Source organism: Dipteris shenzhenensis, chromosome 29 (assembly GCF_047967505.1).
Source record: "Dipteris shenzhenensis isolate YYH24624 ecotype China chromosome 29, Dip_SZ_1.0, whole genome shotgun sequence".
Lineage (NCBI taxonomy): Eukaryota > Viridiplantae > Streptophyta > Polypodiopsida > Gleicheniales > Dipteridaceae > Dipteris > Dipteris shenzhenensis.
Window position 1 is genome coordinate 10539279 of NC_141624.1, and position 16987 is coordinate 10556265.

The 16987-nt window shown below is 43.6% G+C and overlaps 1 protein-coding gene across 1 annotated transcript; it reads right to left on the reverse strand.

Annotated features, from left to right (window-relative positions):
• Positions 1-308: 308 nt before the first annotated feature.
• FCLY (farnesylcysteine lyase) lies at positions 309-16710 on the reverse strand. Its single transcript, XM_087401106.1, has 5 exons — positions 16186-16710; positions 2486-2653; positions 1960-2319; positions 1314-1489; positions 309-1178 (listed from the first exon to the last, which is right to left on the reverse strand). The coding sequence occupies exons 1-5, from the start codon at positions 16699-16701 to the stop codon at positions 923-925; spliced, it is 1476 nt and encodes a 491-aa protein (XP_087257232.1). The 5' UTR covers positions 16702-16710; the 3' UTR covers positions 309-922.
• Positions 16711-16987: the final 277 nt, after the last annotated feature.

Genomic DNA, 16987 nt, shown 5'->3' on the forward strand with positions numbered 1-16987 from the left:
GAGGCTGGCTGCTTTCTCATCTGCACTGCTTTTCAAGGCCTCTTGCTCTGCCTTTAGAGCCAAGACAGCGTTCTTGTTGATTCAGTCGTTTCTCCTTTGCTTGTTATTCCTGATGTGGACCAAATGTTTTTGTTTTGCAGGCATACATATACTGGGTGTGGGTGCGTGTGCATCCTCAAGTTAATAATGGCAAGTGCGACCCTACCATTACGACACAAACAAACACTCGTTCACATACAAGCACATAGAATCCTAATTTCGTAAAGCATGTAATTGTACATTTAAAACCCTTGATAGAAGCTTATGCAGGGCTGCTGAAACACCTTTGTCGCATTAAGTTAAGACAGGCCTTACCAACTAGAGCAACGTGTCCTGCTGCCTGAATAGCTGAAGTCTGAAAGAGTGGTTGTTTCAATGTAAGATACATGGAATATGTATACCACATTAAATGCCGAATTACAAATAATTTGTTTAAGCATGTATCATGCGAGTCCGCAATTCATGCTTCCAAAAGACAGAAACAAGGCATCTTGTCACCCAATCAGATTGGATCCCTGTTTCAATAACTTTTTTGGTATGCTCAAGGCAACAGCACTCACAATGCCTAATTGCAAATTAGGCGTTTCAAGCATGTTGGGATCATGCGAGTCGTCCATTCATGCTCAAAATACAGAAACAAAGTGTCTTGTTATCCAATGGGATGGGATCTTTCCGTTGATAACTTAATCTTGAATCACAAAGAAGCCATCTTACTTTACCTGGTTGTAGAATAGAGAACCTTGTGCATGAAACTTCTGACAATAGAAATATTAACCACCATTATGTCAGTTGCTCTTGTTAAGACAGCTTGCAGAAGGTTTGCAGTTTCAATCCACAGGATGTGTTTGGAACAGCATTAGAGCACCCTCCTACAAAATCCACTTTAAAGATCTTGTTCAAATTGATCTTCTGTGCACTTTTTCCCCCATTCCTTCAGAACGCCACCAGACATTCGTGAAAGTAATAAGCGAGCAACATTATCAGCTGCCACAGCTCCAGTTTCCATTGTACTGGCAGCATTTTCAAAAGCATTGATGTAGTAGAGGTGTCTATCATCAAGTATAAAAGGAGCAAACTTTTCTGGTGCTTCATAATGAGGATAGGCTGCCCAATCTAAGTGAACTGTACTGCTCCGGACACTGCACTAGTATCAAAGTTCAAAAGTTAGATATGAAATAAGGTGTGGTTTACATTCAATACAGATTTAAAATTATACAATAACACAAGTCGATAGGACACTGCAAAGACAAAAGAGAATCTCAAAAAGTTTGAACCTGAACAGCTGATTCAGGAGTTCATCTGACAATGCTTCCCTTGAAAAAATTTTATATGCCTTATCTTCAGTGCTATATTCCTTAAGAACGTTGATAGAGGAAAAGGGCACTGTTGGTATTTCCAGAGTGCCTATCAGACTTGGCATGCTCTCCACAGAAGGCATCCCAAAGTAATCCTGCAGTACAATTTATCAATCCTCAGGCCATAAGTAAACCCTCTAACAAGAAAGATTTAAGGGCCAGAACTGCTGAAAAACTCACACCACGCTGTACCATGCAGGATGGAATTCACATTGCTGTGACATTGACTTACAACTTCCCAAAAGAGACGCCTGTATATCCCACAGCCTAAAATGTGTGTTTCTGATGTGAGTTTCTCTTTACCCATGCATGTCTGTGTGCATGAAAAGAAGAAGGAACCAAAGAAAAGATATAATCGAGTTTAAGAACCCTGTTGTACATTAGGTTAACACCTAGGTTTGAATATCATGGTCCCTTGGAGCCATCACCTAAAAGAAAGGCCACTAAGCATATCAAAGGATGACAGCCTACAGGTGACTCAGAGCTAAAAGCTACACATCGCAAGGCATACAACACTGGCTATTGTACAATTGTGTAAAAGTGGACCTTTAAAACGACAACTCACAGGATTGATCAAACCACGAACAAAGGTTGTGAATGTATGGTGCATATGCCGTTGTGGAATTGTGACAGAGGGGCTAAAATCAATATGATCCTCAGATAATGAGGTTGCCAAGACGACAGCATCGCAAGATCTGCTGTGCCCTGAAGCCATGCCCAGTTCATACCCATTATCCACTGCCAATATTGAGCTGACTGTCTGGTTGAGAAAAACAGATGCATTTGAATATGAGACCAATCCTGCTGCCATCTGCCAATTGCCTCCTTTAACTGCCCAAAGGTTTCCACCTGAGCCACAAAGTGAGACAGCTCCAGCCATGCCACTTATGCTGGTGTTTTGCCCATAATTTATCCGCATGATCACCTAAGATAACAAGAGGGCACATAAAACCCAGTAGTGAATTGTTATTTACGGCACCCTTTTTTAATTTTCCAAATAAGGATTTCAATGGTCCACCACATTAAAGGCAATAAGATGCTGAAACTATTGTGGATTGGACTTAAAAAAACATGCAATTCACAAAGCTTACAGTTACAAGTTCTTCAATAAGTTGTTTTGATACGCCATACTCAAGAAGCTCTCTCTCTGAGGTGCCTTGGGTCAGCTCATAAAGATTTGACCACTTCAGCATCTCCTCCACTGTATGAAAGATAGGTCTCGGCTCGTCATAATAATGCAAAAACTTCTCAAGCACTGTCTGCAACAAAAGTTTAAACATACCCGATAAGGAGAATTACCGGAGGGAGAATAAAAAGGGAAAGTCGACTCTGTATGTGATAAGAAGCAGCAGCACTTTGATGCCTATTTGAAAGAATTCTACTTCAGAGTTCAAATTTAAGGACTGCAAAAGAACATGGCTTCAATAGTGTCAGCAGCACCACAATTAAACCACATTCATGTCAACTAAAGCATTTCATCAACAGGACAGTATTCACTACATATTTTTATCGGCAGAATGAATATATACCTTTGTAAGACTAGAATATGTCCAATCATACAAATTTAGATTTTTTGTTGTTCTAAAGACCAAAAATCTACACAGAAAATAAAAGAGAAAATGAAAGAGAAGAAAAAAGAGGTAATCAAAAACTTTTATGAAAAACAAAAGGAAGACATACTTAGCAAGCAAAGCAACACTTATGTCGTCATCAGTGCCCAAGCATAAGCAGCTATACTCTGGTACTTTGATACGTGATTGGAAAAGGAGGACCCACCACCTTTTCCCAGAGATCACAGCATTCCCAAGCATCAGTCTCTCTTATAACTACAGATGTTGAGTCTGAAGTGTTGAAAATAAGACACACATGAATGAAGCACACAAAATGAAAACAAATGTATTGCAAAAGGTTTTGGTCACACGTTTCACAGGTATCCCCTTGGATGCAGGGGACATGCTACCAAAGGCTGGGAGAATCCAGAGCTATGATTTGCTATATCGTTCCATCTCCGTAATTCTGTGATTGGGGTCCCAGGGGGAATCCAGAGGTATACTATATCGTTCCAGGGGTTCCCTAGGGTAATCTAGAGCTATATCATTCTGGGAGAATCCAGAGCTATATCGTTCCGTGAGTCCCCTAGGGGGCACCCTTCTTTTCTCACTTCCTGTGTTGGGCCCAAAGGCTGGATTCGTGGTAGGGGAGGCGGAATTCATGAAGAAATCTGTTAGCTTCTTTTCTTGTGCGCGTGCGTGTAGAGTAATCCGGTATCTTTGGGAATCAGTTTCCCACTTTGGAAATAGGGCATTGTTTTAGATTAGCGTAAATTTCAGATACAAGGGTTACCCTTCATTTGAGCCAGCCTCTGTACATGCAGTGGGGGCCAGCCTCTACAATTTCTCATGGCTATGTTTGGAATAACCCATGGCCTATCGTAGGCGTTTTCTAAAAACCCACTAGAAGGCCGCATAACAAGGTCAGATAGCAGCCAACCAGGCCACATTTGATCAAATACCTGATTCATTGTTAACAAGTGCAGAAAGGGGTAAGGGCAGATTTCGAGAAACAGGTAGAATGAGCGGAAGGGAGAGAGAGAAAGGGGGAAAGGGAATGGGACTGAAGGAATGGGGTAGGAGAGAGAGAGAGGTGAGGGGGAGTGAGAGGGAGACAGAGAGTAGGCAAGTAGGAGGAAGGAATGTCATGTGCATGGTGTACCTAGGGTTGGATAGCAGGTGAACATGGGTTACGGGATAGCATAGGGCTGGATGGCTATTTTTAGCCGAGATTGCTATATATAGAGATTGATTCATATATAGTGCTCGCTTTATATGGAGGGAGATATTCATAGCATTGTGCTATCTATAGCGGGTTTCCTTCTATATAGAGGGAGGGCCAGTGCTATTGTGTAGATCGGTTGAGCGCTCCTCAACTGATGGATGGGACTTGGACCTAGGCCGGGACTCTGGCCATTTACATGGCGGATCACAAGTGGTGTATCGAAGGTCCTCTGGACGGGCTCAGGTGGTATGGGACGCCTGGGTTAGATACGGGCCTATGGATGAGTCGAGCTGTAGCCCACGTCCTCGGGGGTGGTCGGGAGGATCGAGGCACCTGCGCAATGATTCTGGTTGTATTGAGGACGAGATTCTAGGTCAGTGATAGGGTCAAATCCTGCGGGGTCGTGTCATTTTTGGTATCAGAGCCGTCCTATCACAATTGAATTCGACGCGAGGTATGCAGAAAAGATGTCTTCCACGTATGCTTTTTAAGATTGCTCTTGCAAACCTGAATTTCCGCTCATGTATGGGCTGAATTGTTGGCTGATGATGTGCACTCATGATTGAGAGATTTGTGGAAGAAATAGAAGTCCATAGGCTGTGTGCTCTCTCGGTTGCTACGTGTTTGGAAATCGTGATTCCTTGAGAAGGGTAGGCGATGAGAAGACTTGATGCTTTCAGCAAGAGATATGAGGATGAATCGTTTCTGACCTATAACTTCCCACGCTTGGGTTGTTGATGTGATTGGCTGTGTGGGGACGCGTGAGAGTGGGCTGGTTAGGGAATGAATTCGCTCTAGGTTCTCAAGGATGAGATTCCTACCCTAGAGACCTAGATTTGCTGCAGTTGAGAAGTAGGAGGAAAGAGAGGGCATTCATAAGCCAGAGAAGGGCTTGTGTAGGAGATTCGGGCATCAAAGACAGGGCGATATGATCAGGCCATACACTCCTTCCCAAAGAAGCACCTGCCCCAATCATATCGCCCCTATCTCTGATGCCCGAATCTCCTACACAAGCCGTTCTTTGGCTTATGAACGCCCTCTCTTTCCTCCTACTTCTCAACTGCAACAAATCTAAGTCTCTAGGGTAGGAATCTCATCCTTGAGAACCTAGAGCGAATTCATTCCCTAACCAGCCCACTCTCACGCGTCCCCACAGCATGGGAAGTTATAGGTCAGAAATGATCCATCCTCATATCTCTTCTCATCGCCTACCCTTCTCAGGGAATCACGATTTCCAAACACGTAGCAACCGAGAGAGCACACAGCCTATGGACTTCTATTTCTTCCACAAATCTCTCAATCATGAGCGCACATCATCAGCCAACAATTCAGCCCATACATGAGCGAAAATTCAGATTTTCAAGAGCAATCTTAAAAAGCATAGCTGGAAGACATCTACACACACACACTCTCTCTCTCTCTCTCTCTCTCTCTCTCTCACTCTCTCTCACACACACACACAAGGGCCTAGGACAATCCTCGGACTAGGCTTCCCCAAAGGTCTTTATTCATTCAGAAAATTCTGAGTACAGATTACAATTCAGCTCACGGCTGCATAGTTGAAAACAACAAAAGAGCTCTCAGCTCATTTCTTTTTGCAACATGCCAAGTGTCAAAATATCTAACTAAATTTTTGTCCTCAAAGGGCAAAATTCTAGGGTCTTCGTAGCCCTCGATCACTTGGACACCCCCTGGTTGTCCTATGGGCTCCATAGTGCTTGGGTAATCATCCTTAGAACCTGCAACCATTAATTGAAGCGCACATAACCATGGCACCCATTAAGCGTAAGCACTTTTGCATGCAAATAAATTCTAGACTAATCCTAGTCTCTATGGGCATCCCCACCAAGCAAACATGTGAACATAAAAGTAACTAACTCTGTGGTTGACTAAAGCCAACCCTTCTAGCCATAATTAAGGACTTTGACCAAGGGTCAAGGCGCCTTAATTAATGCTAGAACGCTCCAACCAGAGTCGGTAATGATCTAGGTTGACCGGAGTCGGCTTGCTTTGGCTGAAGCTAAGTCTTGTTGATCGAGGTCAACTCTTTTTTACCAGAGTCGGAGGTTCCTTGGTTAACAACAATTAACCCTCTTGGCATACACCAAGTCTTCCTAATTGGGGTTAGGCTTACTTGATCGAGGTTAAGTATCTTTGACAAAAGTCAATACTTTGACCAATTAAAATATGACTTTTTGAACATAATTAAATAAATGAAATAAACAATTGAAACTTTGACTTTGGAGTATTTATAACTTGGTGACATCCCCTCGGCTTCTATTCAGTTGACCTCAACTGAAAAGCTTCTTTGTAGATATCCAAAAGCTATGGATGATCAGACAACATGTCTTCATCGATCCACTTGGCATCCAGTGACGAATTTTTTTAAATACCCGTAAAGTTCCTTGCCTTGGGGTCCTTAGTGTACAATACAATACACAATTTGTTTTGACCGAGGGACCTCCTCCGGCTCGTCCACTTCTGGTGGATCCTCTGTTACTAGTTCTATAGGCTCCGGTCCTTGAAATTTCTTAAGGAGACTCGCATGAAAAGCGGCATGCCTGTGTGGATGTGGCTAAGCTGGAGCTGAGGATTGAAATCGTAGTTGTATGCAACCTCTTCTGTAACCCTGAAAGAGCCATAGTATCTGGGAGATAACTTTGCATACACTTTTTGCTTGCCCTTTACCTTGCGGAGCCTAGCTTTCTCAAACTTTAAAAGCACCCAATCCCATTCCTTGAGATGTAACCGTCTCCTATGCTTATTTGCAGCTTTCTTATGCTTTTCTTGAGACCTTTCTATTGCTGTTCGGACTTGACTAAAAGCTGTCTGAAGGTCTTTGACAAATTGATCAGCTGCAAATATTTCATCTTTGGTCCTCAGGATAGGTGGCAGAATCACCTTCCCATAGATGACCTCAAAGGGGGCTTTCCCTGTGGAGCTGTGAATTGTATTATTATATGCAAACTCCACCAGTGGTAGGTACTTTTCCTAGTCTGAACTTTGGTTAGCCATGTAGCATTTCAATAAGTCCAACACTGAAGAATTTGCTACCTCGCTTTGACCATCTGTCTAGGGATGAAAAGAAGAAGAAAAATTCAGGTTCGTCCCCATATTATCAAAAAGGGCTCTCCAAAATAGACTGGTCATTCTTGGGTCTCGATCATTGACAATGGACTTGGGCATACCATGGTGCTGAAAGATCTGTGCCATGAAAAGCTTAGCCATATGATCTGCCTTTATAGTTTTGCATACCGAAATGAAGTGAACTTGCTTGCTGAATCTGTCAATGATAGTCCAAATCCCATCATTCCCTGACGTTGATCTTGGCAGATAAAAAATAAAGTCCATTGCGATACTTTCCCATAGTGCCTGGGGCACGGGAAGAGGCATAAGTAGGCCAGGTGCCTTTCCTCCGTCATATTTAACCTTCTGACAGGTGTAACAAACGGATGTATATCTTTCCGCATCGCTGGCCAAAAGAAATACCTCTCTAATCCTTGAGTTGCTGCTTTAATTTCTCTATGCCCAGCATAGGGAGGTGCATGGCATTCCTCCAAAATCTTTTTCCTCATCTCTTGGGTGATGCATAGGCAGTCATCTTTCATTAGATATCCATCTTTCAGGGAATAGTGACTGGTGGACTGCCCGTCTTGCACTTGCTGCAAAATCTCACCAAAATCTGCATCATTAGCATATTGCTCCCTCATGTCCTCTAGATCCCTATGATAAGCAATAGTTACATTGTTCACCTGGGGTCTTCGCGACAAGGCATCTGCTACTCTGTTCAGAGCTCCCGGAGTATGGACAATCTTAAAATGATACAATTTCCAGCATGTTTGCCCATTTCATGTGCTTCTTGGAGAGCTTAGCCTAAGTCAAGAAATACCTCAGACTTTGGTTTTTTTTTTAAACTGTAAAGTTTGCACCCAGAAGATAATGCTTCCATGTATAGGAAATGAGCTCTATTGGTTGCATTGATGGAGATAATGTCCTTTGAACTCCCAAAATCTATTACGAAGAGGACTTTTTGACTACTGATCTGTCCATGAAACATCAACAAAGTGGGGAACTTCTGAGTTTCCCCCTTTTGCTAATCCCCAATCTCCTTGATGATGGCCAAAGTGGGTTTTTCTGGAGTTGAGGCTGAACTGATTGTGAGTGTGACCAATTCTTGTGGCCATCTCTTGGAATGTGTGCAATATTGTTTCTTGTGTCGTAGAACCTGATAATAAAAGCAATTGTGCTTGACTCATGTCTTGGCATCCATTTTTCTCCGATGACCGTTGTTGTGTGTTGCTGTCCACCAGTTCTTATAGTCAGACTGCTGGCCCGTCCTGTTCCCTTCATAGTTGGATCTGTATGCGTATGGTTGGCTGAACCATATCTGAAATCATCATTTCCGTATGCGTATGGTACGGCCAATCATACGTGGCATATTTTGGGGCAAATCCTTTTTTTGATTATTCCGTACGCTTTTCGGAGCAGCATACAGCATTGGGAGTCCTGACCTGCTTTAGGCTGAGTGACCCGTCAATGTTTCCAAGCTGTGGTTCCGTACAGCACCGTATATTGTTCGAATTTGGAGCTTGGAGTCTTCAAGCGTCATCAACAGGCTGTGTTTGTAGCAGGGACTGCAGAAGACTTGTTGAGCGGAGAGCCCTCAGCCTGAGAGCCCTTGAAGGAGGTCGACCCCTCCCCTTATCTCCCCCGTGTCCCTCTCTCCCTCTCTATTGAAGTTGTCTTCTCTCTCCCATTCTCTTGGCTCTAGAGCCTGCACTTTCTGAGTTCTAAATCTCAGATTCTCATCTCTCTGTCTCTCTCTCCCACCCAATGTAGGGAAAAGAGGACAGCAAGGCATGAAGAGGTGTGCAAAAGGAGGTGCCACAACATCCAGGGCAAAGCAGTATCCTACTTTTCCTTTTGACCCTGGTGGCATGCATGTTGGAGTATGTTTATTTTAAAGCAAAGAGAAGCAAAGAGTTTTGGAGTTTAACCATCACTTGCAATTTTGAGGACAAATTATATTGAGCAGAGTTGGTTGTAATGAAGGTCAAAAGGTGTCAATTTAGTGGCGGTTAGGATAATTAGTTCTTGGGGGTATTCTTTATAGAGAGGTCAAAAGGGATAAGGAGGTACCATGTAAGTACTGCCCTCTCGTGTGCAATGCATCATTGATGTGACTCCTTTTTAATCTATACTCAGCCCTCTCCTCCTTCCTTGTCATGTGCATGGTGTACCTAGGGTTGGATAGCAGGTGAACATGGGTGGGAACGCGTGAGAGTGGGTTGGTTAGGGAATGAATTCGCTCTAGGTTCTCAAGGATGAGATTCCTACCCTAGAGACCTAGATTTGCTGCAATTGAGAAGTAGGAGGAAAGAGAGGGCGTTCATAAGCTAGAGAACGGCTTGTGTAGGAAATTCGGGCATCGGCGATATGATTGGGGCAGGCGCTTGGCTTTGGGAAGGAGCGTATAGGACGAGGCTGCATCGGAGATTATTCCTCGTAGACCTCATGACCTACTACGAGAGATGGATTCCTTGATGGATGAACTCTGGGCAGCTCTTCACTACTATAAAACCCCTCAGTACCAAAAATATATTGAAGAAGGCTCATGCTGTTCTAAATGTAGACAGCTTGTTTTAGAGTCTTTATACCACTTCCGAGTTATTGAGAAGCGATGAAGAGGTTGAAATCCTCAGTTTTGACCGACACCCAATTATTTTTTGGCTCGACTGGATCTTTTGAACCACGTTTGGTTCAAGATGTTCCCCAATTTTGTATGAATTGTAAACTGTCTTGTTATTAAATTGACCAGGTTTTGGTTAATTTGGGTTTGATTTGTAACTAGTGGCATCTATAATTTGATGGTTTTTTTCAAATTATTATAGGGCAGACTCGTCGGATAGTCAATGACGATTGTTGAACCTGGTCTGCTGGTCAACTCCTACAATTGATCAGGTCGGTCAAAATTGCACGTTAACCAAAAAGTCAACACAATGACTTCTGGGTCAAAAAGTCAACTCTGTGTTTTTTGACCTGCATTGTCTTCTGCTGGTATCCTTTAGCACCTTTTCTGACCCTAAATCTTTGCCAAAAAGGTCCTAGAATATGCTGTGAAATGCAAAGTGTCAATGCCACCTCTGCCCTGTACTGGTGCATGTTACACCCCGGCACAGGCCCTGGTTTAGGGCTGAGATGGAGGCTAGCGTAGGCCCTGCAATGGGCAGTAAAATGCACCAGCAGAAGGCCTATGTATTGGAACCCTCGTCAGGTTTGCCAAAATAGGGCTCTGTGTACAGACCTGGTCGGCAAGCAACTACACATCTGCACGGTCGGCCAGACAGGTCAGTTGGCAGACTTTATGCCACCGCTGCCACCACAGCCTCATACACAGCCGGGCTCCCTCTTAGGCTTGAGCCTTCCGCCAGCTTGTGGATGATCATCACAGTGCTGCCACATCACACCTTCCATCCTCTCCATGGGCTCACAGATTTCCTCTTATGTACAGGTTTTTCTATGATTAGTGGTATGTTGTATTCATTTTGGTGTTGATGCTCACTTAGAGGCTCCACCCTTTCGGCTCATTGTATCAGGTTCTTCAGTCTCATCGACCCTCCGCTCTTTCAAATACTTTAATGTACTTTCTTTCTTTCTCCCTCTCTCCATCCCTGGTCTGCAGACTTAGTTGGGAGTTTGAGGGAGGCCAATTGCCTCCTTATATAGGCCTGGGAAGGGCTAGTGCTGGCTGACCAGTAGGGAATATGGCTGTCCTGAATCAGGCCAATTAGACAGATCTGGCTGGCCTTCCAAGTGCCAACCAGATCTGATCAGATCTGGTTCATATGCTTCATATGCAGTCCCCCTGTTATGTCTATATGTAGGCACCTACCTGGCCCAAAATCAGGCTCTAAACAGCAGCCTCTGGTAGTTCCAGAACATCCCAAATATGGGCTGTCCTAACCTTGCACTCACCATTCCATCCTATCAAAGATACTAACCTAGTCTACTGCTCTGTCCTCATACGCGGGCTCCCACAGGTGAGGTAGTGGCTTCTAACAGTTCTTATGTGTACCTTGATAGGAGGATGCAAAGTTACAGTTTTCTTTGATGGGGATGGCTCAGAAGATTTGACTAACAAACATCTTATGCATGTGCATGGGGTTTAGCATCCACTCTTCCACACCCAATAAATAGCAAGGCAAGCTTGTGAGAGTCTTAGTGCTCATGCCCGTTACACAATCCTAAACATTTTACCTAGCCAAGAGTGAACCAATGAACTAAATCCATAGTTCCATCGCTTGCTTTTCCAACATTTACAAAAAGCATATTGCCACACTCCTATAGTTCCAATGAGCTTTGTTATACAAATACATGGCCCTTGCTAATCAACAAGCACACGAATGCATCATGTGAGACATTGTCCTTCAAGTTTAGGATCATGTTAGCATAACGTAATGATCAGCTCATAACCACAGGCATCACGAGGATTAAAAGGCAAAGTGGTTCTTTTGTTCATTGCCCCTCAATACAACAAGATTGTCAAGGCAATGTTTCCACCGCTGGGCCAAGATATTATGGACCATTCGGTATCCTTAGTAAATGCTCACAATTAAGTTACAGTTGAGCTTGCGTCCCTTAAGAAAGATCCCCCTACTTTTCACGTTTGTGGTTGCAGTAATTTGTTCCAAAATGAAGACCTTCATGCTCCTAGTCATACGTTCTGGAGATCAAAGATGATTGTGTTTTTTTAATTTCTAGGAGCTCCCTAAAAAGAGACTCAACACTGTCTCATCATAGAGTTCTTCGTACAGAAGAGGAACCTGACAAGTACAACTTGACTTGGCCAATACATGAGGACATGCGTTACTGCTGGACCTTCCACTGCAGTACTCCCAACAGCACGACTATTGATTCTAATTTCAGACACTTGTGAAAGGGTATGTGGTTTCAAGAACACCCTCATCACTCCTTTATGGAACGAGACACTCTTCGTAGAGAGATATACCTTTGTAAGACTAGAATAAGTCCAATCATGCAAATTTAGAATTTTTTGTTGTTCTAAAGATCAAAAATCTACAAAGAAAATAAAAGAGAAAATGAAAGAGAAGAAAAAAGAGGTAAACAAAAACTTTTATGAAAAGCAAAAGGAAGACATACTTAGCAAGCAAGCAAAAGGAAGACACTCTTCGTAGAGAGACACTCTTTGTAGAGAGACGCTTCGTAGAGAGACACTTCTTATTTTAGCTTATATGTACACCCTCTTGTAACGAATTGAGAGTAGCTATGGAGGGTTGAAGATAAACATAGCTGAAAGGGATGAAGTGATGAACACGAAATGCAATTGATACTCTCATTCAGAAAGAGAAGCCTCTAAATAGGCTCAATACAAAGGTAGATGACATCACACATGAGCTCAAGAGAGCATCTCGTGATCCATAAATCACTCCTAGATTATCTCCATCATAACTACCAAATGAGTCGAGCTCAATCCACTCCAAACACACATCTAACAGTGCTTATGGGCACCTAGCTGTGCCTCTAGCACACACACATAGAACCTAAGGTGTGCCTGGGGCATACACCTTGAGATATCCCAACAAACCCTCCCTCAATGGAATGCCTCAAGCTATGTCAAGGATACAGCTAGCACAAGGTGTCTCATGCCATCTCATGGTGGTCATGGATCTATCAATGGCTAGGATCTCAAGCTAGCAAGGGTTCCCATGGGTGTAAGGTAAACAAAAGGGATACAAAAGACCTTCCAATGGTTATCTCCCCTGCATGTACATGCACACAATATCTGCAGGAGGTACCATGGAGCATAAACACATACACATGGCCTACATCATAAGGTGACCAGAGGTGTTTACAAAACACACAAAACACAATAGTTTATTTCATTCATTTTGGAGGACTATCCAGGCTGAGTACCTTGACTCAACATATTATTTCATTCGTTTTTTTTGGGAAACAACCCAAGGCAAAGGAACCTACTCTTTAAACAAATGTTCTAGTTTCTCCCACGTTTCTCTTGCTGGCTTGTCAAAAGCAACACGGTGAATAAGGTTATCAGCCAAGTATAGTCCGATAATAGCCAAGGCTTTGTCATTGGACTTCTCCCATAAGAGAATCTCACTTTCATCTAAGTCTGGCTTTTGATCTCTTCCATTTACAAGGTTCCAGAGCCCTTTATGCATTAAGAGTCTCATATTTGTTTGCCATATTGGGAAGCCTTCCCCCATGAACTTCTCTGCGAGCATCGATCTAAAAGATGTCGAAGTCATGATGAATACAAAACTCAGAAGAAACGTGATGCTGAGAGTCTGAGAAAGGAGAGATGCTTTAGCTCTCACGTGGTGATCAGCTATAGGACCTCGAGTAAAAAATCTATCATAGATAGGCTTGACAATGCTCCAGTTACAACTGTTGCGAATTGGAGATATACCTCAGAAACATGGACATCTAGGTGATTACACAAGCAAGAACCACGAGCACCGCATTGCCCAAACAAATGTGAATTTCAGCAGCAGCTGCTCCTTCGTGTATGCTCACAGGTTGGAGCCTCAGGTCCACAAGCAAGCATTCACGTACCGGATGAAGATAGGCTGCATAAAATGATAGCTCATAACCATAAAAAGAGCTGTAAACCTTCATGGATCAGATCGCCATCGCAACACAGAATCAAATCTCAGAAATAGGCTGACAGAAGAAGCTCCACTTATTGAAACGCGATGGCATTAGCCGCGCTCTTTAGCTGATGATTAAGATCAATTGACCAAAGACATTCGCCAGTATGCTCCGCAAGACATGTTCAAATTGTCGAGTGACTCCTCATCAAGCCCTCCTATGACTTCTATGTGAAGGAGAGCTAGTGGGTTTAGTGCCTTCCTGAGCCAGAAGCGCTTGACCAACTTGTAGCAGGAAGAGCTCACCGTACTGAGCCGTGGGAAGATTACGGAAGGAACTCAATCGTTCTCGATGGATATGTAACTCTAGCTGGTCGTCGTGCAACTCACAAGCAGAGAGATGGAGTGACACTGCTATACCCACAAGTCATCTTGATGAAAAAGTGGCACAAGTGTTCGGGCTTGTGGAATGCATCCAGTAGCAGCAGCGCAACAGCTCCTTCAGCAAAAGGTAACGCCTCCAGCTTACCACGTTCAGAAAAATACGCAGCTCCATGAGAAATCACAAAGTGGAAGAACAACGAGCTTCCTAAGCTCAACTAGGAAAGATATATCAGGAAATCGTGCAGCTCTGATACCAAATGTAATGAATTGAGAGTAGCTATGGAGGGTTGAAGATAAACATAGCTGAAAGGGATGAAGTGATGAACACGAAATGCAATTGATACTCTCATTCAGAAAGAGAAGCCTCTAAATAGGCTCAATACAAAGGTAGATGACATCACACATGAGCTCAAGAGAGCATCTCATGATCCATAAATCACTCCTAGATTATCTCCATCATACCTACCAAATGAGTCGAGCTCAATCCACTCCAAACACACATCTAGCAGTGCTTATGGGCACCTAACTGTGCCTCTAGCACACACACATAGAACCTAAGGTGTGCCTGGGGCATACACCTTGAGATATCCCAACACCTCTCACAAAGGTCACACACTAACAATGAGTACACACCTTTTCGTGCACACACCTCTTGCTGCACATGCTACTTAGTACCCCTTGATTCTGTGTAAAGAGAGGCAGTTCATGGGATAAACATTCAGTATGTTCAGTGAATCTAATCGCTCTGTTCTTATCAGCTTGCTCCAGCCTTCTTCCACTCGTTACTAGTTAAACTCTTATTTATCTGTTGATGATAATATATTAGCTAGGATTTCTTATACTTTGAGTGAATGCCAAAAATCAAATCATGCACAAAGTTCATATCAAATAATAAGCCCGGTTATTAATTTTGAGTACTCTGCATCGAATGCCTTGAGTAATGTAAACTGTCCCCTACGCTTATACATGCATTATGTGTCACTAAGTACCTTCGGGTAAGGTTCAGATGCCATAAGACCATGTACTGAGATGAAACGAGTAAGCCCAAGAGGGTTTCATGCAAGGTTTGCAGGGAAGAAGAGTGAGGTTCAAGGGCTTGTAGGGAGCACGAAAGCCCTCAAGACGACTCTGTGCAAGGCTTTCAAGGAAAACCGAGGAGCCAGGCTTGCACAACCAAAGACGGAGGTGCACCACCCACAAATTGGCAGTTTCGATACATTGGTTGTGATAACTCAAGACTACAGTATCATCTGTATAACAGCGCTTGGTTGAATAACCTCCCTTTCCTTGCTTTGACCGACTCATGCTTCTAGATGGTTCATCTTTCTAGAATGGCCTCACGTGGACCTCATTTTGCGCGATGGAGCTTCCCATGTGGATCAGACATTCGTAATCACAATCAGCTTGACAAATCATCACTAACATAGATCTCTTGATTGACAAACAAAATTCATGGACATTGGGTTTGGAGTCAAAGGCAGACTCTATCTATATTTGACCCTTCAGCATGTAGTGAAAGCTGAGGACGATCTGTTTCAAATTGGATCTGCACCACCTCAGATTTGGAATGGATTCCAAGACAGGAAATTACAAGGTTGGGCCTTTTTTTATGGTGAATCTCTACGGGCAGCTTCATGGTGACTGACAGGAACCAATAGTAGAACTTTCAAGATCCTCATGGACTAGAAGGTTTGATATCAAGAAGAGGAGAAGCCAAAGGTATGCTAAACCACACTACCTCTATACTAATAGATAAGAGGTCCTCGCCTCTTGTGATGATAATGAAATTCTAATAGAGAGGTAGGCACGTTAGAATGTTGGCCAAGGGTGGCTAACGTGGCCCGCTAAAATGCGATTTGGCCACACTCTCTTCCTCATTCAGAACGCAGCCTCCTTACGTTCTCTTAAATCTTCTGTACAATTGTTTAAATGATCGTTACACATTTCAAAAAAGCAGAAGGCATCCACCAAAGAGCTGGGGGTTTTAGCTATCGAACGCATACTGTGACGTAAGTATTCATTCTGAAGAGACTCCCTCCGTAGCGCCACAAAAAGGTGAGGGAATTGAGAAAACTCGTCAATTTGCGGGAGACATAAGAATTGCCCGGCTTCCTTGTTTGCAGAATAAACCCCTTCCCATTCCAGATGCCAAAATCGTCATTGTCGTCATCGTCGGTGCGGCGAGTCAACCCGAGAAGCTCAGCGAAGTGGGCAGTGTGGTGATTCTTGGGGTGCAAGATGGAAGCGCCAGCTTCAAAAGTGTCACCGGCGAGGTCGACGAGAGCCATGCGACCACCGAGGAAAGGATTCTTTTCAAAGATGTCGATGAGGAGGGGATCATGGGAGTAAGTTGTGAGGAAGTAAGCGAGGGATGAGCCAGAGATGCCACCTCCAACGATGCAGATGCGAGGGGGAGAAGAAGAAGAAGAAGAAGAGGTGGGAAGGCAAAGACTGATGATGATGAGCAAGAGCTTGATGAGGGACAAGGCTTCCATAGTGTTAATAAGGCCTTTGAACATCCAAAGAAGGACATCCAACATTCATATTGAGCTCTCTCTATATAGGCATGTCCCGTCTACGAGTAGCATGACTCATCTACCACGGCTTTCTCACGTTCCTTTCAAGGTAAACAATTTAAGATATCTTTAACCTATTAACCATGGACAAAGGAAAAAAAAAAGCAAGGACACTTGGTAGCTTGGAAGAGAAGAGCTTGCCACGTGTCACAAGGGAGAGGGGAGGAGGTGGAAAGACAGGAGGCAGGCTTTGAGTGGGGAGGAGGTGGAAAGACAAGAGGCAACTTTG

Bases quoted from the DNA above. Each gene is read 5' to 3' on its own strand.
- FCLY (XM_087401106.1), bottom strand. From the start codon at position 16,701: ATGTTCAAAGGCCTTATTAACACTATGGAAGCCTTGTCCCTCATCAAG. The intron at 2,654-16,185 runs GTATGCGTTCGA...CTTTTGTTGCAG, and splicing joins GAATGAATACTTACGTCACA to ACAGTGCTTGAGAAGTTTTT. The intron at 1,490-1,959 runs GTGAGTTGTCGT...ATTGTACTGCAG, and splicing joins TTCGTGGTTTGATCAATCCT to GATTACTTTGGGATGCCTTC.